General features: G+C 53.7%; 1 protein-coding gene across 12 annotated transcripts in view; it reads right to left on the reverse strand.

Moving 5' to 3' along the window:
• Window positions 1–1368: 1368 nt before the first annotated feature.
• RGS3 (regulator of G protein signaling 3) overlaps window positions 1369–21090 on the reverse strand; it is a 130778-nt gene continuing 111056 nt past the window's right edge. For 11 of the 12 annotated variants that reach the window (XM_082470263.1, XM_082470257.1, XM_082470266.1 and 8 more), the window contains 6 exons: window positions 17838–18806; window positions 8504–8568; window positions 4659–4760; window positions 4231–4292; window positions 3432–3598; window positions 1369–2337 (listed from right to left, as the gene is read on the reverse strand). In XM_082470263.1, the coding sequence (XP_082326389.1) occupies window positions 2152–2337; window positions 3432–3598; window positions 4231–4292; window positions 4659–4760; window positions 8504–8568; window positions 17838–18806 (1551 nt within the window). In that variant the 3' untranslated portion in view covers window positions 1369–2151. Of the gene's footprint in view, window positions 2338–3431; window positions 3599–4230; window positions 4293–4658; window positions 4761–4859; window positions 5095–8503; window positions 8569–17837; window positions 18807–21090 lie in introns of those variants that run through there. The other variant, XM_082470262.1, reaches the window with a different exon arrangement.

The raw sequence follows: 21090 nt of genomic DNA on the forward strand, positions 1-21090 counted from the left end.
AGGCCCCCAAACCTCAGGCTTGGACACCTGAGAGGTTCCCTCAGTCTGATCGAGGAGCACATCTCTGTCCCCCGTCCTTCCAGAGTCATTGAGGCACTGGCAGCTCTGCCGTGAGAAAGCCCTTCACCATTTACAAAGCCAAGCAGGGTTCAATGGCCAGGTCCAGTGCCAGGGCCTTGGTGCCTGGAAGAAGACCCAGCCCCACTCCTGGAGGAGCTCACACGCTGGTGCTAGGGGAAAAGGCTGTAGCACCTATTAAGCACCTATTGTATGCCTGGCCCCAGAGACCACCGTTTCTGATGCTCTCCTTCTACAGGGGGGAACCTGGGGCTGGCCTTGCTCAGGGAGACCAGCAAGGGAAGGCAGGGAGAAGAGTGGCTGCACAGCCCCGTATCCTTTGCATCTGCAAGTCCCAGTGGGCAGAACTGAACCCAAAACCCCACGCAGGGAACAAGCTCCAAGGAGATGGGGCCCAGCCCCTCCTGCACCCACTCTGTCTGCCTTCATCTAAGTCAGCCCAGCTGAGCCAGTCCCCACCCCAGGCCACACCCTGGTCCCTGCCTCCGGACCCTGGCAGGTGGAACGTGTGGGCATCAGGGGCAGCTTTTGCATCAGCTTGGCTGGGCTCTCTTCTACCCCTCTAAGTGAGGGGGTCCAGGGCCTCCTCTGAACTGTGGCTTCGAACAAGGCCTTTCCTAAATTTGTATCTCCTGTTAGGCACAGAGGGGGAAGTCTCCCCCAGGGCCACAGAGGGACTCTCTGGGAACCCTACCCCCCGTCCCGACCTCCCCAGCTCTTCCTCTGTCCTAAAGGCCTCCATGAGCCTGCCTGCCTGCAGCTGCCACCCTGCCTGAGATTCTGGCCCCATCCACCTCCACCAATCACCCCTGTGCTACCTGAAAGTTCCACTAGAATCTCAGGGTGTGGCAGGGCAGAGAAGTGAAGGAACTTGCCGAAGGTCACGGAGCCAGTTAGCAGCCCAGCTGGGACTCCATCCAGTAGCTGGTAGAGGACGACAATCCACAGAGCAGGCTTTGCAGCCAGGTGGGCTTAGGCTGAACCGTCTCTGCCACTTGCCGGCTGTGTGACCTTGGACAAGTCACCTTACCTGCCTGGGCTTCACCTGCCTCATGTGTAAAACGGGGATAACCCCCACCTCCCAGGCTCGCAGTGAAGATGAGATGGTAAGTAGAACAAGCCTGGCAGAGCACCTGGCACAGAGGAGGCAGTTGTCAGGGAGCAGCACCAGCTCCGGGACGGGAAGCAGGTGATGGCAAGAGAGAAGAAGCTGGATTGAGGGCCCACCTAGCAACCGTCCCAGCCCCAGTAACCCTGGGAAGCCTTGAAACCAGGAACACACAGAAAGGGTCAAGAACAAAAAATAACACAGGGCTTTTATTTGCTTCTGAACTCGGCCGCTGTGTGGTCTGAGGGTGCCATGCTTTCCCAGAGGCCCCGGGGGACCCCTCACTCAGGGGTGCTGGATTTTGGTGTGAGGTCAGACTGCAGCCCCCGCCCCTCTGGGCCTTGTCAGTCCAGCAGGCCCAGCTATCCGCCACTGGGGCTCGGGACCAGCAGATCCCCTGAAACTGGAAAATGGTGCCCACCTTCTCCGCAAGGTGGCTTTTCACAAGGCGTTGGTTAAAATATTGCACTTGTAAATTAGGAAAACTGATGAGGCAAAGGTTTCCTATCACAGGACGAGGTGCCAAGCATCCAACTGCTGTTTAAATAAATAAAACTCAAGGCGGGGGTCTGAGCTGTGAGTCCGAGTGACCCCCCCCCCGGAGAGCCCCAGGGCCCAGGCCTCGGCCCCCTGCACATCAGCCAGCTCTTTAAGGAACTTGGTCATTGCGAAGTCTCCGCAGCAGGGAGCAGCAGCTCCAGATCCGGCTCAGCCAGGGCCCCTAACCTGCCAGGGCCCTTGGGCCCCCTCGTACCAGGGCAGTGGGGGCCCAACGGGGCCAGTCCCTCTACTCCTCCAGTGGCCTGGGCCTCTCTTGGTCCAGGCCTCTCATCCAAATGCCCGTCTGTCTGTCCGGACACAGCCTCTGGGGGCTCACTTGCCCCCTCTGTCGCAGGGGGTAGGGAGGCAGGTGGGGAGGGGCCCAGCCCGCCTGGTGTGAACGTTGAGCTCTACCCTGGTGGCCCCTAAAGCGGGGGACTCATCTTCTTCTGGTTAATGAGGTCCAGGTAGAGGTCCGAGCGGAGGAAGCGTGGGTACGAGTCCTTCTCCATGAGCCCGAAGATGCGCTTCTGCGCCAGGTCGAAGCAGCCCCGCGTGACGCTCTGCAGGTTGTCCTTGGTGTGCTCCCGTGTGTACGAGTCCAGGTTTACCTGTGCAGGCAGAGGGTGACGTGGTCAAGGCTGCCTGCAAGAAGCTGCTCCTAGGGGCCAGGGGCCGGGACAGGACCTGCCCAGCCTCTCACCCCTAAGCCCTTCTGCTCCACATCTTAAGGTTCAGAGGGGAGGCCCGCAGGTTAGCGGAATCAAGTCCTGGCTTGGTCACTTACCGTAGGGGTGGTAGAGTTTATAGGGCCCGAAATCACTGCCTCTAGGGTCAGGCTGCCCAAGTTCAAATCCCAGCAGTGCCACATCTAGGTGTGTGCCCTTAAGCAAATCACTTAAGTGCTCTGAGCCTCAAATGTCTTATGTATAGGGTAGCATAATAGTACATTCCTCAGACTTCCCTGGTGGCGCAGCGGTTAAGAATCCGCCTGCCAATTCAGGGGACACGGGTTTGATCCCTTGTCCGGGAAGATCCCACATGCCGCGGAGCAACTAAGCCCGTGCACCACAACTACTGAAGCCCGTGCGTCCTAGAGCCCACGTGCCGCAACTACTGAGCCCGCATGCTGCAACCACTGAAGCCCACGCGCCTAGAGCCCGTGCTCCACAACAAGAGAAGCCACTGCAATAAGAAGCCCGCGCACCACAACAAAGACCCAACGCAGCCAATAAATAAATAAATAAAATTAATTTTAAAAATTAAAAAAAAAATAGTACATTCCTCAGAGTTGTGAAAATTAAGCATGATCATCCATATTAAACAGACACAGCTGGCACACAGGAAGCACTCAACACATGTTAGGCTCTCTGAGACTGTCTCCTCATTTTTAAAATGAAAATAATATTAAAAATTATTTTACAAGTTGTCATGAGGGTTAAATATGAGAGCTCATACGTGAAGGGCTTAGCATGTGCCTGGCACCCAGCAGCACATTGACGGTGGCCATTTTTGTTATCAGTCAGGATTCTGTTCTCCCTGGGGCCCCAGCCTGCTTCCTCTTCAACCTGGGCACATGGTCCCTAGAATCAGTCTGGCCTCTCTCCTTCCTGAGCTCCTCTCTTTGAGGCTTCCAGGCACCCCAATCACTGAGAGGCCACTGGGCATGGGGATGGGGGCCCGAGGGCCCAGCCCAAAGCCCTACCTCCTTGCACGCCTGGATCGCGATGTACTCAGCAAAGATCTTCTTGGCCTTGGCCGCCATCTTGGACTGTGACTTGACCTTCTTGAAGTCCTCGCATGCCAGCCAGAATTCCAGGTTCTCCTCACTAAACTCAGTGCGGAGGAAGGCTTGGAACACCGCTAGCCCATCTGTGAGGAGAAGCCCAGATCCTGGGGTGAGAGGCCAAACCAGCCCCTCCTGACCTCAGGCCCCCCAGCTTACCCTCCTGGGGCCTTTCAGGTGCAACTGCTGGGATCTTAGTAAACTGACCCACTCCTGAGAGCCAGGAACCCTGGCATATGGTCCCACCCCTGCCATTGCCTCTTTGTGGGCCTTGGCCAGGTCACTCCCCATCTGTGCCTCAGTTTCCTCATCTGTCAAATGGGATCATCAGCCTTATTTCCTGGAGCCCTGTGAGGATCAGAGGGGTTCCCACCCACGAGATGGCAGGCGCATCTGGCCCAGTGTTAAGCCCTCAGTACATGGAAATGTTTATTGTTATTCTGGGAATATGGGTCTGAGCACACAGGTCCCAACGGCCTCTGGCAGGCAGTGCCAGCTCCCATGGACAGGGAAGGGGCTGGCAGCAGCCGGCTCCAAGGCCAGACCAAGGGCCTCGGCCTTTCCCAATGGTAGGGACACCTAACTGGGTGTCCTGGGCCCAGGAAAGAGGGAAAGGTAACCTCTGCAGAGCCAGACGTACTCTCTGGGCCTGGGAGAGGAGGAAAGGAGGAGGGGGGAGAGACACAGGGAGGGAACAGGCCGGCTGGCCCCCACTTACATTTGTGGACCAGCAGCTTCTCCAAGGACTCGCCCCACTTGAGTGCTTCCTCTGAGGTGGGCCTGAGAGGTGAGGCAAGGGGCACAGTGAGGGAAGTGGGGCGGCTAGGGCTGGGTGACCTCTGTCAGCTGCCTTGGCCCACAAAGTAGCTTAGCCCGGCTGGGGAGCCCAGGAGGGGGCCCACCCCCTTTCTTGGGGCCAGCATCACTTCTATCCCCACCTCTGCCCCTCCCTGGTCATCCTTCCCAGGACAGCATCTCCCCATGAGGGCTGCTCATGCCGGGTACCAGGCTTCCTCTACGAGAGCCTCCATCGCCCCAGAGCTGGATCAAGCCAACAGTCTTCTCTCTTAACCCCACTGCTAGCCCTGCTCCCACAGGGACCAGTAAGTGTCTGAGGGGGGCCCAGGGGTGCCAGAGAGGACCTACTTGAATGACTTCGTCACTTTGTCTGCCTTGCCCGCTGGCTGGGCCCCAGGGGATTCGTTCCGCCGCCTGAAGATGCCCAGCTTGTTCTTCATGTCCTTGGCTCTGGGGACAAAAGCAGAAAAGGGGGTCAGTCAGCCTGGCACACTCGACCGCTGCAAATTCAGGGTCGGGAGGGTGAAGGCTGGGGTGAGGGGCACCTACTCCTTCATGGTGTGCCGCCTCTGGAGGTTCCCGTTCCGAGTGAGGTACATGCCTCGGAGCATCGCTGTAGGGCCCCCCACCTTGTTGCCTGGGACGGTCTGCTGGGAGCACCCCAGGCTCTTGTTCCCAACCCGCGTCCCAGGCGGCAACGGTGCGGGCTGCAGCCGAGCGCTCGCTGGGATCCCAGCTGGAGGACTGGACTCCCAGGCACAGGCTGGGCTGGGACTCAGACAGGAGGAGCCAGGAAATGGGAGGGACCAGGACCGGAGCAGAAAAAAAATATCCCTCCTGGCCAACCCTGAGAGGGAGCCTGTGAAAGGGGCATGTGTCTGCAAGGGGCGGCCTCTGGGGCCCGCCCAGGCAGGAAGCCAGACCCATTATTTGTGACTGGCCTCCCCGTTGCCATGGCAGCGCCCTGGGAAGGAGGAGAAAACAAGTCAGCAAATTGCTGGGAGGGAAGGCGGGAGGGAGGGGAGGCTCTGCCCACCTGGGTGGCAGGACTGGCTATTTTTAGCCAAGAACCATTTTTAGCCCTGCCATTCCCCCAGGCAGATTTCAGCCCTGGGCAAGCTGCTGGCAAGAAAGGGGTTAAGTGTCTCATGCTCATGTTTGCCTCCCCCTTGTCCCTAGACCCCTACTCTGGGCACCTCCTAGAGAATAGTTCCTGCCAGAAGACAGCTCAGCCTGTCATTGGCTTTGGATACATCCGTCCATGAATATGCAGAATGTCCCACAAAGTTTCAGTAGTTTTAAGCCTGAATAACTTCAAAAGTACAAATCCTATAAACTCTCAAAAACATGATTTGAAATGAATTAATTTTTTCATGCATATTTAGTCTTATGACATTTGAGTAATAAATTTTTTGTTTTATTTTTGATCTCTGCCCTTCTGATTACAGATGAAAAATGCTGACTTAACGAAAAATTAAATGCGTAAGATTAAAAATGTGTTATCAAAATCACAAAGCTAAATAAGTGTAAAAGAAATTTGAATAATTGAACTCTCAAATGTGTTTTATAAATTGGGAGCATACTTCTGAAGTTATTCAAGCTTCAAAGGGCACTAAGACCTATGGGACACCCTGTTTAATGAAGGAAAGTGGTCCAGGGTGGACGTTAAAAGCTACAGTGCGGCAGCAAGACCGTCTTGGGTTCAAATCCCAGCTCCAGCAGTTACCAACTGTGTGCCCTTTGTCAAGTTACCTGACCTCTCTGAATGTCAAGTTTTCTCATCTGTTAAACACAGATGATAATAGTACCTACCATCTGCTGGGGTTGTTTTGAGGCAAGGAGAAAATGCACAGAAAGCTTTAGCACAGTGCCTGGGACAAAAGCGCTCAGGCTTAATCCATACTTGTCCTGAGGGTCTGGGACAGCTGATTAGAGATTGGGATCCTGCTCTAGCAGATTCCAAGCCAATGAGATAAGGCCAAGGAGTCCAGGGACTGGACTGGTGAGGACCAAGGCCCTCAGAGAGCCCTGGTGTGGCTAGGAGTGAGAAAGCCTGGCTTCCTGGGGCACAGTGCTCTGTCTCAGAGCCCCTGCTCCTGGCCCGCTCCCAGGGAGCAGGGGAAGCTTGCCTGAGGTCCAACCTGCAGGCTGCCACCATCCACCTGGGCTCCTTGCTGGCTCAGAGACCACTGTGTTTCTCTGTGGCTGGAGGAGGCTGAAGCCCCTGCCCAGCCAAGCCTTTCCTCCCAGATGCACAGCTGGGCAGACTCACAGCTGCAGGGCACAGCTGGAGAGGTCCTCAGAAGTCCCTGGTTGCCACACGGGCAACTCGAGAAAGGATGGCAGAGCTCAGAGGTGCCTCATGTGTCCCCACGTGGGCCCAGAGAGCAGAACAGGGATCCACAAGAGGAAGCTAAAGGAACACTTTCCTCCAATCAGAGCCATGAAAAGATGGAATGAGTGCCCTCTGGGGAATGGACTCCTGTCACTAGAGGCTCAAAGGCTACTTAGCTGGGGTGCTGTGGACTTCCTTCAGGGTGTTCTGCACCAAGCTTAAAAATAACAGGTTCCATGGGAATTCCCTGGTGGTCCAGTGGTTAGGACTCCGTGCTTCCACTGCAGGGGGCCCGGGTTAGATCCCTGGTCAGGGAAGTAAGATCCCATAAGCAGCGCGGCAAGGCCCAAAAAATTAATTAATTAATTAATTAATAATAACAGGCTCTGAATAAATAAATAAATAAATTTTAAAATATATGTATATTTATATATACTTTTAGAGCCAACATGCCAGGTTTCAGATCTCAACTCTACCACTTCCTTGCTTTGTGACCTTGGACAAGTAACTTAACCTCTTTCTGCCTCAGTTTACTCACTTGCAAAATAGAGTAAATAAGAAAAAAGAAATGTAAAATAAAAATTATGGTAAAGGTTAAATTAGATAATATATGTAATGCACACAGAACAGTGCCTAGCACAATAAACATGAGTTATTTTTTATTATCGTCCCAGATTCTAAGAGTCCTTGACTAAGCTTTTAAGAATGTGAACTTCAGGTGGTCAAAATGCAGCGCCCGCTTTGAAAGAAGGCTAGAGTTGGTGGAACAGGGCAGCTCCAGCACCCTGGATGCCCACCCTCTGCTGCCCTCCACTGCTCCACCCCTGGGAGCACCACCCACGGCAGCTCTGATGCTGCCTGGACCGGATGGTTGGTGCAAAGAATTATTTTTGTTTGTGCATTTTACCTTCCCTAGAAAGTGTGACTGCTCCTGGCTGCAGAGTGAGAGAAGCCTACAGTTGCTGCAGGAAACTGGAGGGGGCAGGGGAAGCTGGGGAAAGAGTTTCTAGGGAGTGGACCCCAGCCAAGGTCGAGGTCAGGGAAGAAGGTTGCAGGAGGCATCCGGGAAGGACTCCTGTTCTCCACACCCCCGGGCCCAACTGGTGCATAATGGTGGGCACTACAGGACCTGGAGGGGGAGGGGTTCCCTCTGTGGGCCACCAGGCGCCTCACTGCCTCCTCTCATCCCTGCCCCCCACAGTCTCCAGGGCCCGAGGTACAAAGAGACCCGAGAAGAAACCACTCACTCTCTGCTAATGAATGAGCGCCTCTAACAAACCTCCGAATCGAATCGAAAGTATAAATAGTCGCGGGATCGGGGTAGGGGGGAGAGGGGCGTGGCCAGAAAGGTACCGGATCTGCTCTCTGAGCCAGCAGCACCCCCTTCTGGCAATCCCCAAGACTGCTAGCATTCAAGAGCTCGAGAGGAGAAAGGGGAATCCCATGACCAGTCTGGTCAGCCCCTTCTCAGAGGGAGCAAAGAACTTGTCGTGGTCACTTGGCCGCTGCTTGCCTTAGCAGCTGGACAGGGCCAGGGCAACCTGGTTGGTTGCTTCTGCTTCGTTCCCTGTGGCTTCCAGATACTAAATCAGCACCTTGCCTCACTCTGAGTGGGTGCTGAGGGCAGTGGTGGGTGCTCAGGACCCTGGTGACCTTACCCTGGGGCCACTGCTAAGTCCCAAGATCCTGTTGTTCACGGGTGTCTGTCTGGGGCAGGACTGGGTTCAGCCCCTTCTCTCCGCCTCTACCCCTAGGCCACTGGGCATGGGGAATAAGCCAGAGGGCAGAGGACGAAGTGGGGTGCAGGGAGCCCCCCCCCCCATCACTAGGGTGAGGACCAGGGATCTTTCCAACGTACAGGTTTTTGCTCTTTCTCTTCCGGGAGGCGTCATCATCGTCCCCAGCTGTGTCAGCCCCACTCATCTGCAGAGAAAACACAGACACGTTGCAGTCTGGGTACGCAGGGGCGTCTGCCTGAGCAAAGAGAGGCTCAGGGACCCAGCAGCTCCTACAAACCACCCCCACCTCCATGCTCCCACCCCTTGAAGAACAGGGGAGGGAGGAAGACCCCGCTACAGCGAGCAATATGTTCATGGAGTGCGGCTGGCTTAGCAAAGCCTCCACCCAAAGGAGCCTCCTCCTGATACACGGCTTGTGCGGGAGAAGCCAGAAACACAGCATTCATGGCGGTAGGGCAGGCCAGAGAGGAAGCTTCAGTGAAGGTTCTACTGTGTGACTTAGCCAATTGCTGTCCCTCTCTGAGCCTCTAGTGCTTTTAATTTCAAAATGGAGATCATAATGACTAACCAACTCAGGATTCTGAGGTTTTAAAGAGACCTGGGATTGGTCAGCAGTGTGTTAAGTAAATTATCACACAGGAGAGCACCTCTCTTGCCTTAAAGCTTTCCATGGCTCCCGAGTACCCTCGGGATAATGTCCAAACTCCCTGACATGACATGCAGGGTCTACCATCTTAGGAGCTGGTCAGAAAGCTCCATAACAACCTCAGTTACAACTCCTTTGGTTATCTCTCTGGCCCGACCCCTACTCCAGCAACCTCTTCAAGCTGCCCTCTAGCCAGAAGGAATGTCTTCACAGCCCGGTCCCCTCACCTCGGGCTTTGCACGTGCTATTCCTTCCATGGGGGATGCTTTTATGACTCTCCCTCTCCTCCTAAGACCCAGCCTCAGGAAAGACCTGACCTCGAGTAAGCTGCTTAAATGCCTCCTCACCTGGGAAGCCCTCCTTGACCCCTAGACCAAGGGTGTGCCCCCTTCACCCCTTGTGAGTTTCCCACTATAACCAACATGGCTTCTTCCAAATCTGTCTCCTCTACTGGACTGTGAGTTCCCAAGAGCAGGGCCTCTGTCTGCCTTCACCTCTGTCTAGGTCACCTTGACTGGGCCCGGTATACATTAGGAGCTCAAGAAATACTTGTTAAATGAATGAATGAATCAAGAGAGAGGGAAAGCAGGCTGGGGATGATGTGTCTTGAAGGCCTCACTGCTTGATCCAAGGCCTGCACCTTTATTCCCCGGGGCTCCATTGAGCCCACCCTCACCTGCTTGCCCTTGCCTGTGCTGTGCCCCCTTCCTGGAACGCTCTCTCCTCTTCTGCCCAGTCTCTACCTCCTCCCAGTCTGCTACTCCTCGCCTCCTCCAGACCACTCCAGGCTCCCACCAGCTCTACTGGGGCCGCCCTCTGTCGCCCTGCCTGTGCGTGCCCAGCCTCCTCCAGGGGAAACCAGGGCCCCCACAGTGCCACTCCAGAGCGGGAGCACAGGAAATGCTCTGAGATATTGGAGGAGGTAGAGCTAAGGGTAGGCTGGGCTTGGACACTATGTCCTAAGATAAGACAGAAGGCCCCCAGATGTGAATCGCAGCTCGGACTCCTCATGAGCCATACCCTGGGCCTCAGTTTCCTCATTTGTAAAATAAAGAAGATGGGCTAAACCTTTAAATACAGTGTTCTCAATTCTGGCAAGAAAAGTGGCCTTAATCCAGATATAGCCAGCAGGGGGAGCTACCAGCCTCAGTGGTGCAACCACCCGCGGATGGATGGATGGATGAATTACAGCTTCATTCATGGAGCTCATGCTACAGGCCAGACCTCAGAATGGGCGTTATCCAGACACTATCTCATTAATCTTCAGAGTAAGTCCATAAAGTAAACAGAACCTCAGAGAAGTTAAGTCACCTGTCCAAGGATTTAAGTGACAGCCTTTAAGTGACAGCTGGAATCTAGATGTGTCTGAATTCAGGGCCTGTGTTTCTCCGCCAGAGGATGCTGCTAGTTAAATGCAGAGGAGGGGGCACATTTTGAATGCCTTCAATGAAAGACTCAGGGGAAATGCTGCCTCTTTCCTGAGAACGCTGCCCTACCGAGGTTGTAAACACGTGTGTACGTGCACACACAGGCACACGCCCGTCTGTGGTGTGGGATTCCGGATCTACAGCTTGCAGCCAGGCCTGGGTATAGATCCTGCTGCCATTGACTTTGGAGAAGTTTCCTGGCCTCTCAGCTTCAGCTTCTTTAGCTCTAGCAGAGGCATGGTGACGGCCACCCAACCCGCTGTTGAGAGATTCACCAGGATAAAGTCTGGGCCCCCAAGGCCCAACCTGGCACACAGGGCGCCCTCAGTAATCGGGGACCACCAGCATTCACAGCCCAGTGAACGCTGTCACTGTTACCCCATGCACGCAGGTCACAGTTGTGCTGGGCTGGCTGGGCCGTGCCTGAAGCCCCCATCCGTGGGAAAGGGCCGCCAGCACTGGGCTTCCTCCCATTTAACCTCAGCTTCCGCACTTTATCGGCCCCACACAATGGGCCTGGGGACCACTCCCGCCCCGCCCGGCACCCCCAGCCTCTGCACTGCTGGGAAATGGGCTCTTCCTTCCACTGCTGGGAGGGGGTCATCTTCTCCAGGGTCGGGCCTTCACCAATCTGCCTGACAGAGGGGCCAGGGAACTCTAGCCCAGGGAGTCGGCCCCCAAAGCGGCTAGCGAAACCCACACACCAAGGGGTGCTGTGTGCCAGGAAGAGAAGAAACTGAGACAGAGAGTCAGGGTTCTGACTTCCAGCCTCAGAGTGGCTCCCAAGCCTCCTGTCTCCAAGAGCTGCAGCGAGGCCTGCCCAGGGCCCAGCACGCAAAGGGGCCTCTCCTTCCCATCTGCTCCCCACTGCCTGCTCTGCTCCATGGCCCTCCCTGCTGAAAGGCGAATGGAGGCGAACCCAGAACCACTCAGCCCTCCCTTCACTCCAGACAGAAATCCCTGGGGCCTGCCCAGCGCCCCGGCCACCTCCAGGGACTGGAAGAATAATTATAATTCGTATTGTAATTATAACTATAATAATAGTCATGGTTAAGAGTTAAATGCTAAACTGCCTGGATTTGAGGGGCTTCCCTGGTGGCACAGTGGTTAAGAATCTGCCTGCTAATGCAGGGGTCACAGGTTCGAGCCCTGGTCCGGGAAGATCCCACATGCCACGGAGCAACTGAGCCCGCAAGCCGCAACTAGTGAGCCTGTGTGCCACAACTACTGAAGCCTGCGTGCCTAGAGCCTGTGCTCTGCAACAAGAGAAATCACCACAATGAGAAGCCCGCGCACCGCAAAGAAGAGAAGCCCCCGCTCGCCGCAACTAGAGAAAGCCCACGCGCAGCAACGAAGACCCAACACAGCCAAAGATAAAATAAATTTACTTTAAAAAACAATAATAATAAAAAAATTAACTGCCTGGATTTGAATCCTAGCTCAGTCACTTAGCTAATTGACCTTAGCCAAATTACATCCCTTCTCTGTGCCTCAGTTTCTTTATTTGTAAGATGAGGATAATAATTGGACCTACCTCATAGGGCCGCTATGAGGATTAATGAACACATGCGAAAGTGCCTGGTACTGGAAGTGCTCAATAACTATAAGCTATGGTGGTTATTGCTGTTATTTACTATATGCCAGGCAATGTGCTAAAGTGCCATATCATACTTTAATTTAACCTTCTCAACAATTGTAAGAGCTATTTGCTGTTATTTTCCCCAGTTTACAGCTGAGGAAACTGAGGCCCAGAGGAGTCCAGTAACTTGCCTGGGCTCTCCGAGCTGGCCAGTAGCAGAGAATTTCAGGTCTGGCTCCAGAGCCCACCCATGACTGAGGGCTTTTCTGTGAGCAGGGCCTCACCTGATTTCTCCTATTGGTCCTGATCCGACTTCTGGGGCCACCTGGCCATGCCTGGCTGCTCTCCCTGACCCAGACTATCCTGACAGACCCCAAGGAACCTTGTAGAAACACTGGAGCTAAACTCTACACTTATTTGTTTAGACAGAGGAAACAGTCCTTCAGGCTTTTTAAAAATAGGAGGCTAGAAGGTATTACCACGTCTTGGAGCTGGAAGGCACCTCTTGTCTGACCTGCAGCCTAGGTGGTAAGCTTAGTGCAGCAGGGCTGGCACCCTCGGCTGACAGCCTCTGCCCAAGCCAGTTTCCTGCAGGAGGGGAGAATGAAGCACAGCCAGGGAGGGGCCACGGCCTCTTCTCCTCACTGTCAAAGCATGACCCGTGATCCTGGGCCAAGCCAGGCCAGGCTGGGGTGAAATTCAATGGCAGCATCGTGGGCTGAGACACAGATACTCTTGGAGCTCCCCCGGCTCCCAGGAAAAGGACAGAAACAGGCCCGTGGATCTGCTCTGCCAGACCTCCAGGGAGCAGCCGGCAAGGCGGGGGTCTGGCAGCAGAGGGCACTGTGAGACAACTCAACCCAGCACAAGGGGCCAGCTTCAGGGAATGACCCGCGGGATAAGCCTGGGGGATCTTTTCCTCTCTAGACCTCAGGCAGCCCATCCATAAGATGATCGTGGCCGAGTGGACCATCTCTCAGGTCTGTCTGGTTCAGACAGTCCTATACACAGCAGAAATCACTCAGTGTACAAGAGGGAGGAATGACAGGTGAGGCGAGGAGTAACATAGGGACTGTCACCCCTGTGATAGGCAGCATGCTCTCTGGCCAGTCTCAGCTTAGCCACACAGCAGCACAATGACAGGCCTGAGGCCACGCCAGCTCTGTCTGGCCCTCCTGGGTCTCATTCTATCACAGGATCACTACTGTGGGCACAGAGCTGTCAACACGCTGCAATCTTCTTGAAGCCCTGGGACAACTCCGTGAAGACTTAGCATTCCCATTTTATAAGAGAAAACTAAAGCTCAGAGAAAAAAACATAACTTGGCCTAGGTCTCAGGACCAGGAGGGAGGAAACAGAGTTGAAACATCAATGCAGCCCATCTGACTCCACAGCCTGAAGACCTCACCCCTCTCCTCTTCACCTCTTGCCTGGAAACTGTGATCTGTTGGCATCCATGGACCGCCCCCTGGAAAGCCAGGCCCAAGCCAGGAAGATGGAAGTCACAGGAAAACCCATCGCCTCCCCCGGCTGCCATCCCCCCACACCCTGCCCCTCACCAGCAAGAGGTGTGCAGGGTCTGGGGTAGAGCCAGAGACAACTGGACAGGGTGAGGCCACTGTCCAGCTCCATCATCACGTGGCCTGGGACAAACCCTTCTCCCTAGGCCTCAGGCTCCCCACTGTAAGATGAGTACAACTGGTCCCAGCTCGCGGCAGTGTTGTGAAGGCTAGAACGGGGAGCTGGAGGCGCCTAGTGAATGCTGGGAGAACCGTTACTACTCTTGCTATCCTCTTCCCCCTCCTCCTCTTCATCACCATCATCATCACCATCATCATCAACACGATTCCCACTTATGGAGCACCTAGCAGGTGCTGAGTGCCAGGCACTGATCTGAACACTTTACCCGAGTCAGGCTCTTTAATCTTCCCAGCAACGCTATGAAGGAGGTATCAATATTATTTACTGATAATACCTATTTTACTGATGAGGAAACTGAGGGACAGAGACGGGCAGGGACTTGCCCAAGGCCCACTGCCAGTGAGGGATGGAGGGAGACCAGGGTACCTGTCCAGCCTAGACTTCACTTCCCCCTGACAAGGGTTAGCTTCTTACTGAAGGTGGCTGTCCGGAGGGAGCAGGATATGAACGATGATGAGGGACTTGAGGCCTGGCAAGCAGAAGCCACTTGGAAGGGTAGCCACCAAGGGGCTAGTGGCAGCCTCTGAGGTCCCTGCCAGCTTAGTTACTCAAGCCCAAGAAAGGAGGCAACAGGCCAAAAGAGGGTGGGGGAGGGGAGGATGCCAGTGGGAACCTTTGGCACTCAAAGGAGGAAGTGGAGACAGGAGAGAGCTGGCCCAGGCCTGCTGGACTACCAGGTGGAAGTATCTGCCCCAAAATAGGAGCTGAGATCAACGGATTTAGGGAACTAGAAATGTACATGAGAATGTATGTGAATTTATCTGTCTACAAATATTTGTATTGGAGCAAGGGGGGCAGGGGACATAACTTGGAAGGGTCTGGTGGGGGCACTGAAATTGGGAGGCGCAAGGTAGGTGGCAAGCCCTTAGACTTCAGCCATCCTCCAGAGGAGAGTGTCCAGGCCTGGCCTGAGTCAGCCTGAAGCCTCACCTCAGTAGGAGAGTTCTGGACTCTTTCCTATAGAAGCTGCCTCAAGAAATGGCCTAAGATGGTGATACTCAAACGATGGGGAACGTTCCAATCCCTGAGGGGCTTGTTTAAAATGCAAGGTCTGGGACTTCCCTGGTGGCGCAGTGGTTAAGAATCTGCCTGCCAATGCAGGGGACACGGGTTCGAGCCCTGGTCCGGGAAGATCCCACATGCCGTGGAGCAACTAAGCCTGTAGGCCATAACTACTGAGCCTGCGCTCTAGAGCCCACGAGCCACAACTACTGAGCCTGCGTGCTGCAACTACTGAAGCCCAGGAGCCTAGAGCCCGTGCTCCTCAACAAGAGAAGCCACCACAGTGAGAAGTCTGCACACCGCAACAAAGAGTAGCCCCCGCTCGCCTCAACTAGAGAAAGCCTGCGCACAGCAACAAAGACCCAACGCAGCCAAAATAAATGAATAAATAAATTTATAAAAAAAAAAAAAAAAAAAAAGATCCTGCAAGCCTAGCAGCGTGGCCAAAAAAAAATAAAAAATAATGGTCTGGGCACCACCCCCTGGAAATTCTGATTCCAGAAAATCTGATTCCAGATTCTGGGGTAGGGGGACTTAGAAATCTATATGTTAATAACCTATTCCCCAAAGAATATATACAGATTGCCAACAAACACATGAAAGAATGCTCAACATCACTAATCATTAGAGAAATGCAAATCAAAACCACAATGAGGTATCACCTCACACCAGTCAGAATGGCCATAATCAAAAAATCTACAAACAATAAATGCTGGAAAGGGTGTGGAGAAAAGGGAACCCTCTTGCACTGCTGGTGGAAATGTAAACTGATACAGCCACTATGGAGAACAGTATGGAGGTTCCTTAAAAAACTAAAAATAGAACTACCATATGACCCAGCAATCCCACTACTGGGCATATACCCTGAGAAAACCATAATTCAAAAAGAGTCATGTACCACAATGTTCACTGCAGCTCTATTTACAATAGCCAGGACATGGAAGCGACCTAAGTGTCCACTGACAGATGAATGGATAAAGAAGATGTGGCACGTATATACAATGGAATATTACTCAGCCATAAAAAGAAACGAAACTGAGTTATTTGTAGTGAGGTGGATGGACCTAGAGTCTGTCATACAGAGTGAAGTAAGTCAGAAAGAGAAAAACAAATACCATATGCTAACACATATATATGGAATCTAAAAAAAAAAAAAAATGGTCCTGAAGAGCCTAGGGGCAGGACAGGAATAAAGACACAAACGTAGAGAATGGACTTGAGGACACGGGGAGGGGGAAGGGTAAGCTGGGACGAAGTGAGAGAGTGGCATGGACTTATATACACTACCAAACGTAAAATAGCTAGCTAGTGGGAAGCAGCCGCATAGCACGGGGAGATCAGCTCGGTGCTTTGTGACCACCTAGAGGGGTGGGATAGGGAGGGTGGGAGGGAGACTCAAGAGGGAGGAGCTATGGGGATATATGTATATGTATAGCTGATTCACTTTGTTATAAAGCAGAAACTAACACACCATTGTAAAGTAATTATATTGCAATAAAGATGTTAAAAAATAAATAAATAAATAACCTATTCCCCTGGTGATTTTGGAGCACATCAAAGTGCTTACAGATGAGGAAACAGATCCAGTCCCCATTCCTTTGGGATTTAGTTCCAATTCCTGGACACAAAGGCCTTTTCTGGAGGGCCCCAACCGGCCCTTCCAGCCCAGCCGCCTTTCAGCAGAAGGTGTCCTCCCACGTGCCCAGCGGCCTTATTGCTAGTGGCTGAGAAGCTAAGAAGGTTTCTGAGGCCGTGTCCCAACTTGGCGGGGAAATGTGCTGGAATCCATTAGTCATGTCTGCCATGGGTTTGGAGGCAGAAATGGCAGAATGAGCGCCACCCATCTACCATCCCTGCACTGTAAAAATCCCTTGTTCTAGCTAAACTGACTTCTACAGACAGTTTTGTCTCGGTCATGGTCTTTCACAGAATGCCTACCTCATCCTCTTTGTTTATTCTAAACCTGCCCAACCTTCAAGGCCACACTGAGGAGCATCTTTTGCCAGAAGCCTTCCCTCGTGCCCCTAGGCCCTTGGGGTCTCTCCTCCCTGAATCTGCACCTGCCTGGCCTCACAACAGTTGTCATAACCACACCTTGCACCACACTGGCTGTGAGCACCTCCACAGCATTCGCCTGGCGCCTGCATGAATGTCATCAGGCACTGGACCCTTTGGGTTCACCCTCAGCCACCATGGGATGTAAGTGCTATTAATCTCTGCTTTTCAGAGAAGACACTAAGGCTCAGAAGAGCTGAGTGACTCACCCAAGGCCACACAGTTAGTAAGGGACAGAGCCCAGGCTCAAGCTGGCTAACGGGCTTCAAGGCCATGATGCAATCTTTTCACTGTTAGGCCACCTTCGGGGCCCACACAGAAAAAGCATTCCTCACAGGCTGAGATCAGCCTCACACATTTCTATGGCCCCCGCTGTGGCACAGAGCACAGGGCCTGGCACACAGCAGGAAATCAATAAACACTTATTCATCTAGTTATAAATATTTGCAAGAGGCAAAGAGCACAGTGGTTAAGAGCTCCAGCCCTGGAGCCACATTCTAATTCTGATTCAGACTTTTACAAATCGTGCGACCCAGTGCAAATCAGATAACCTCCCAGTGCCTCAGTTTCTTCACAACAGTATCTACCTCACGGGGCTGTTGTGAGAGTTAATGAGTTCCTGTAAATCGCTTAGAATAATGCCAGCACAGAGGAAATATGTGCTGTCATGCTTGTTGGCTGATACATTTCTAGTCTGGCTAGGCCTGGACCAAGTGTAAATTATAACTATTTCTCCAGTTATGATGTTGGATCTTTTAGATCCAAATACACCTGCTCTACTTTCTGTGGGTTCCCCCAGTACAACAGAGCTGTAAGGATATCTGGAGTCACAAAGTCTTGGGTTTAAGTCCGGGTTCTGCCTTCTTGGTCCCTCTGACCCTCAGTTTTATCCTCTGTCAAATGGATGGAAGGCTCATTGGAAGGCTGACAGAAGAACAGAGGTGGGACAAAGCAAAGGCTCATTCCCTGCAGCTCCTGGACGCACGCTCCCTCCAACCCACCTTGTCATGTACCCACTCCCCCTCCACCCTTGGCCCCCTTACCTTCCTGTGTCCTGTGAAGAAGAGGGAAAGGTGGTGCATTGAGCCACCATTGCGGCCCAGTTCCTTCTTGAGGGTGCGGGGCGAAGGCATGGCCCAGGTGGACGCGGTGCCCTCTCCATCTGAGCAGTGCAAGGTAGTGTCGGAGGCAAAGCAGGGCCCGCGGGCCTCCTGCAGCAGGCTGCCCTCGCTGTGCGTCCGGCGCCGCAGCGAGTTCTGCACGCGCAGCGAGAGGCCTCCCTCCGCACCCTGGCCCGTCTCGATCATGCTGCTGCGCTTGGCCTCACCACGCTCTCCGTAGTTGTCATCACTTGTGTCCTCGTCCTCGTCCTCCTCGCCCTCCTCACCCTCCTCAGCCTCTTCTGCATCCTCCTCATCGCCCGAGCTGCCCCCCTCCGCCCCTGCCTTCTGACTGTAGGTGCTATCCAGCCGGACCTCGGGGATCACGAAGTTTGGCCTGGAGGCCACAGGCGAGTCTCCTGTGGCTGCTGGTGGGTCCCCAGAGCTCGTGGTCTCCTTAGCAAGGGGCTCAGCTGCCAGGGGGTCCTGGCTGGGGGGCAGGTCTTGACGGGGAGGAAGGTCCTGGGCAGGGGGGTCCTGGATGTCAGGGAGGTCTTTTCTGATTAGAGGGTCTTGGCTGGGAGAGGGTTCTTGCCCAGCAGGAAGGTCCTGGCATGGAGAGAAGGCTGGGGCTGTAGGGTGTTCCTGGCATGGTGAGGAGTCCTTGCTTGGCAAGGGTTCCTGGCCCGCAGGAGACTCTGTGCAGGAAGGTGAGTCCTTGCTGGGTGGTGATTCTGGGCCAGCAGAAGGTTCCCGGCTGGAAGAGGAGTCCTCTTTGGGTGGAAGGTCTTGTCCTGGAGGAGGACCCTGGCCACGAGAGGGGTCCTTGCTGGGTGAGGGGTCCTCGGCACCCGGCCCCTTCCTTTCCTCCAAGGGCATCTCCCTCTTCTCATCTGCCTCGGTCTCAAACATCTGTGAAATAAAGAGAAAATGAGGAAGGCTCACAAGCGGAGGCTACTGTGCACAAGCCAATGTCACAGAGATTGAAACAAAATCAAGCAGTGACCCAAACCCCACACCCTACTGTGCACAAGCCAATGTCACAGAGATTGAAACAAAATCAAGCAGTGACCCAAACCCCACACCCTACACTGTGAAAGCCCAAGTGCCACATGGAAACCTGACAGTCCCTTTGGCGTAACTGAATATGGGCTCCCACCCTTATTTCCTTGCTGGAAACTTCTGCTCCATCAAAACATGGTTGGTCATTTAAGGGAGAAGAGGGAGAGGTTAGTTACCATTATCTGGCTCCTACCATATGCCAGGGGCCATGGCAGATTAAACCCCTCTTATGTAATCTTCCCACTGGCCCTCTAAGGGAAATGTCATGGTCCCTCTGTGAGTAAGTCACTCTGTGAGTAAATGAGGAGCCGGACAGCCTTTGCCTTCATGGGCCAGAATCAAACCAAGCCCCAAGCCAGAGCAATCACCAAGTGGGAGAATCCTGGACCCAGCCAAAGGATATCTTCTACCTGAACCAAAGGTTTTAAAAAACCTTAGTGAGTCATTCAAATTAGAACTTGCTCTGAATGTTTAGATCTTTCTGAAACTAATAAACTGGAATAAAACCCGAACTTCAAAATATTTGCTCACACCTGGACTAGACAGATGTCACAGACACACGGAACCTCACTGAGGGATCATCCGTCCAGTGCTTTTGAAACTGTGTTTGGAGGAACCTCAGAAGTTCCACATACAAAAAGGGAAGCATTTCCTGCCTCACACACAACCCTCAGAACCCTTGGAGTTTTTGCTGGGTTCCTGCAGATTTCATTTGCAAAGGGAAAAATGGTGCCCTTGATGGGGTATGAAAAGCAGCTATCTCACAGGAAGACTGGGGCTCAGAGAAAGTCAGGGGTGTCTCAGTGTCACAGCCACATGGGAAAGTCGGTCAGGCCTGGGCTAGGTTGGGTCCCTCATCACAGTTAAGGACTTGGAATGCTGGACCTAGAACTACTCAGAGCCCAGGTTTCGTCTATGAAGAGGCCACAGCACCTAGAACTAATGAAAGAGAAAGATGCCACACATCCCTGGGAACTATAGAGTTACGCACGCACGCGCGCGCACACACACATGCAGAGGTGGAAAATTTCAGGGCTAAATACCTCAGCGCATAGGTTACGAGGTCTTACTGTAGGGCTTCCCTGGTGGCACAGTGGTTGAGAATCTGCCTGCCAATGCAGGGGACACGGGTTCGAGCCCTGGTCTGGGAAGATCCCACATGCCGCGGAGCAACTGGGCCCGTGAGCCACAATTACTGAGCCTGAGCGTCTGGAGCCTGTGCTCCGCAACAAGAGAGGCCGCGATAGTGAGAGGCCCGCGCACCGCGATGAAGAGTGGCCCCCGCTTGCCACAACTAGAGAAAAGCCCTCGCACAGAAACGAAGACCCAACACAGCCATAAATAAATAAATTTTTTAAAAAAAGAAAAAAAAGTTTAAAAAAAAAAAGAGGTCTTACTGTAAAGACCACAAATGTCCATTTGATGGATGAGGAAGATGAGCCCAGAGAGCAGTGACTTATGCACCACTGCACAGCTGCCAGAGGCTGAAAGGCTATGCCTGCAGCTGGGAATTCTTTTAAGCCCTGGACCAGCCAGGCCTCACATCTGGGAATAAGTGGCCCAGCCACAGGTCGGGGCAGCTGCAGGGTGCTGCACACACGTGTCAGAGGTCACAGTGGCGTCTGGGAGCCCCAGAGCGGAGGTGAAAGCCCGGTGCGGGTAAGAGCACCGCCTGGGAGGATGACAGTGAAAGGTCCTCCCCATCCACCACCCTGGGCGGTGGGGTGAGGAGAGAGTTGCTGAGCCAGGAGGGGAAGCCTCAGAGGACTCTAGGACCATGTGGCCAGGGTCTGGTTCCCAGGCACAGACAAAGACAGGTGCCCACTCACCGGGAGGACTTCCTGCCCTGGAAATCCTGCCTGCAGCTCCAGGATGAAGACAACTCCACCCAGGAACCCCTTGGACCTCATTGCCTCAGACCCTGGAACTTCAGCGAGCCCAAATCTCCGCTGCACAGATGGGGAGGCTGAGGCCCAGAAAGGAGCAGGGGCCAACCTAGAATCACACAACGGGGCCAGGATAAGCCAGTCCCTAAACCCTCTGGGGCCTCAGGCTCTCCACCTATGAAATGAGATAACCAATGTACCCAAGTGACACACCAGGAGAGTAGACTATAAAAAGTCCAAAGCTCTGA

The sequence above is a fragment of the Balaenoptera physalus genome (assembly GCF_965194825.1).
Source record: "Balaenoptera physalus genome assembly, chromosome: 7".
Lineage (NCBI taxonomy): Eukaryota > Metazoa > Chordata > Mammalia > Artiodactyla > Balaenopteridae > Balaenoptera > Balaenoptera physalus.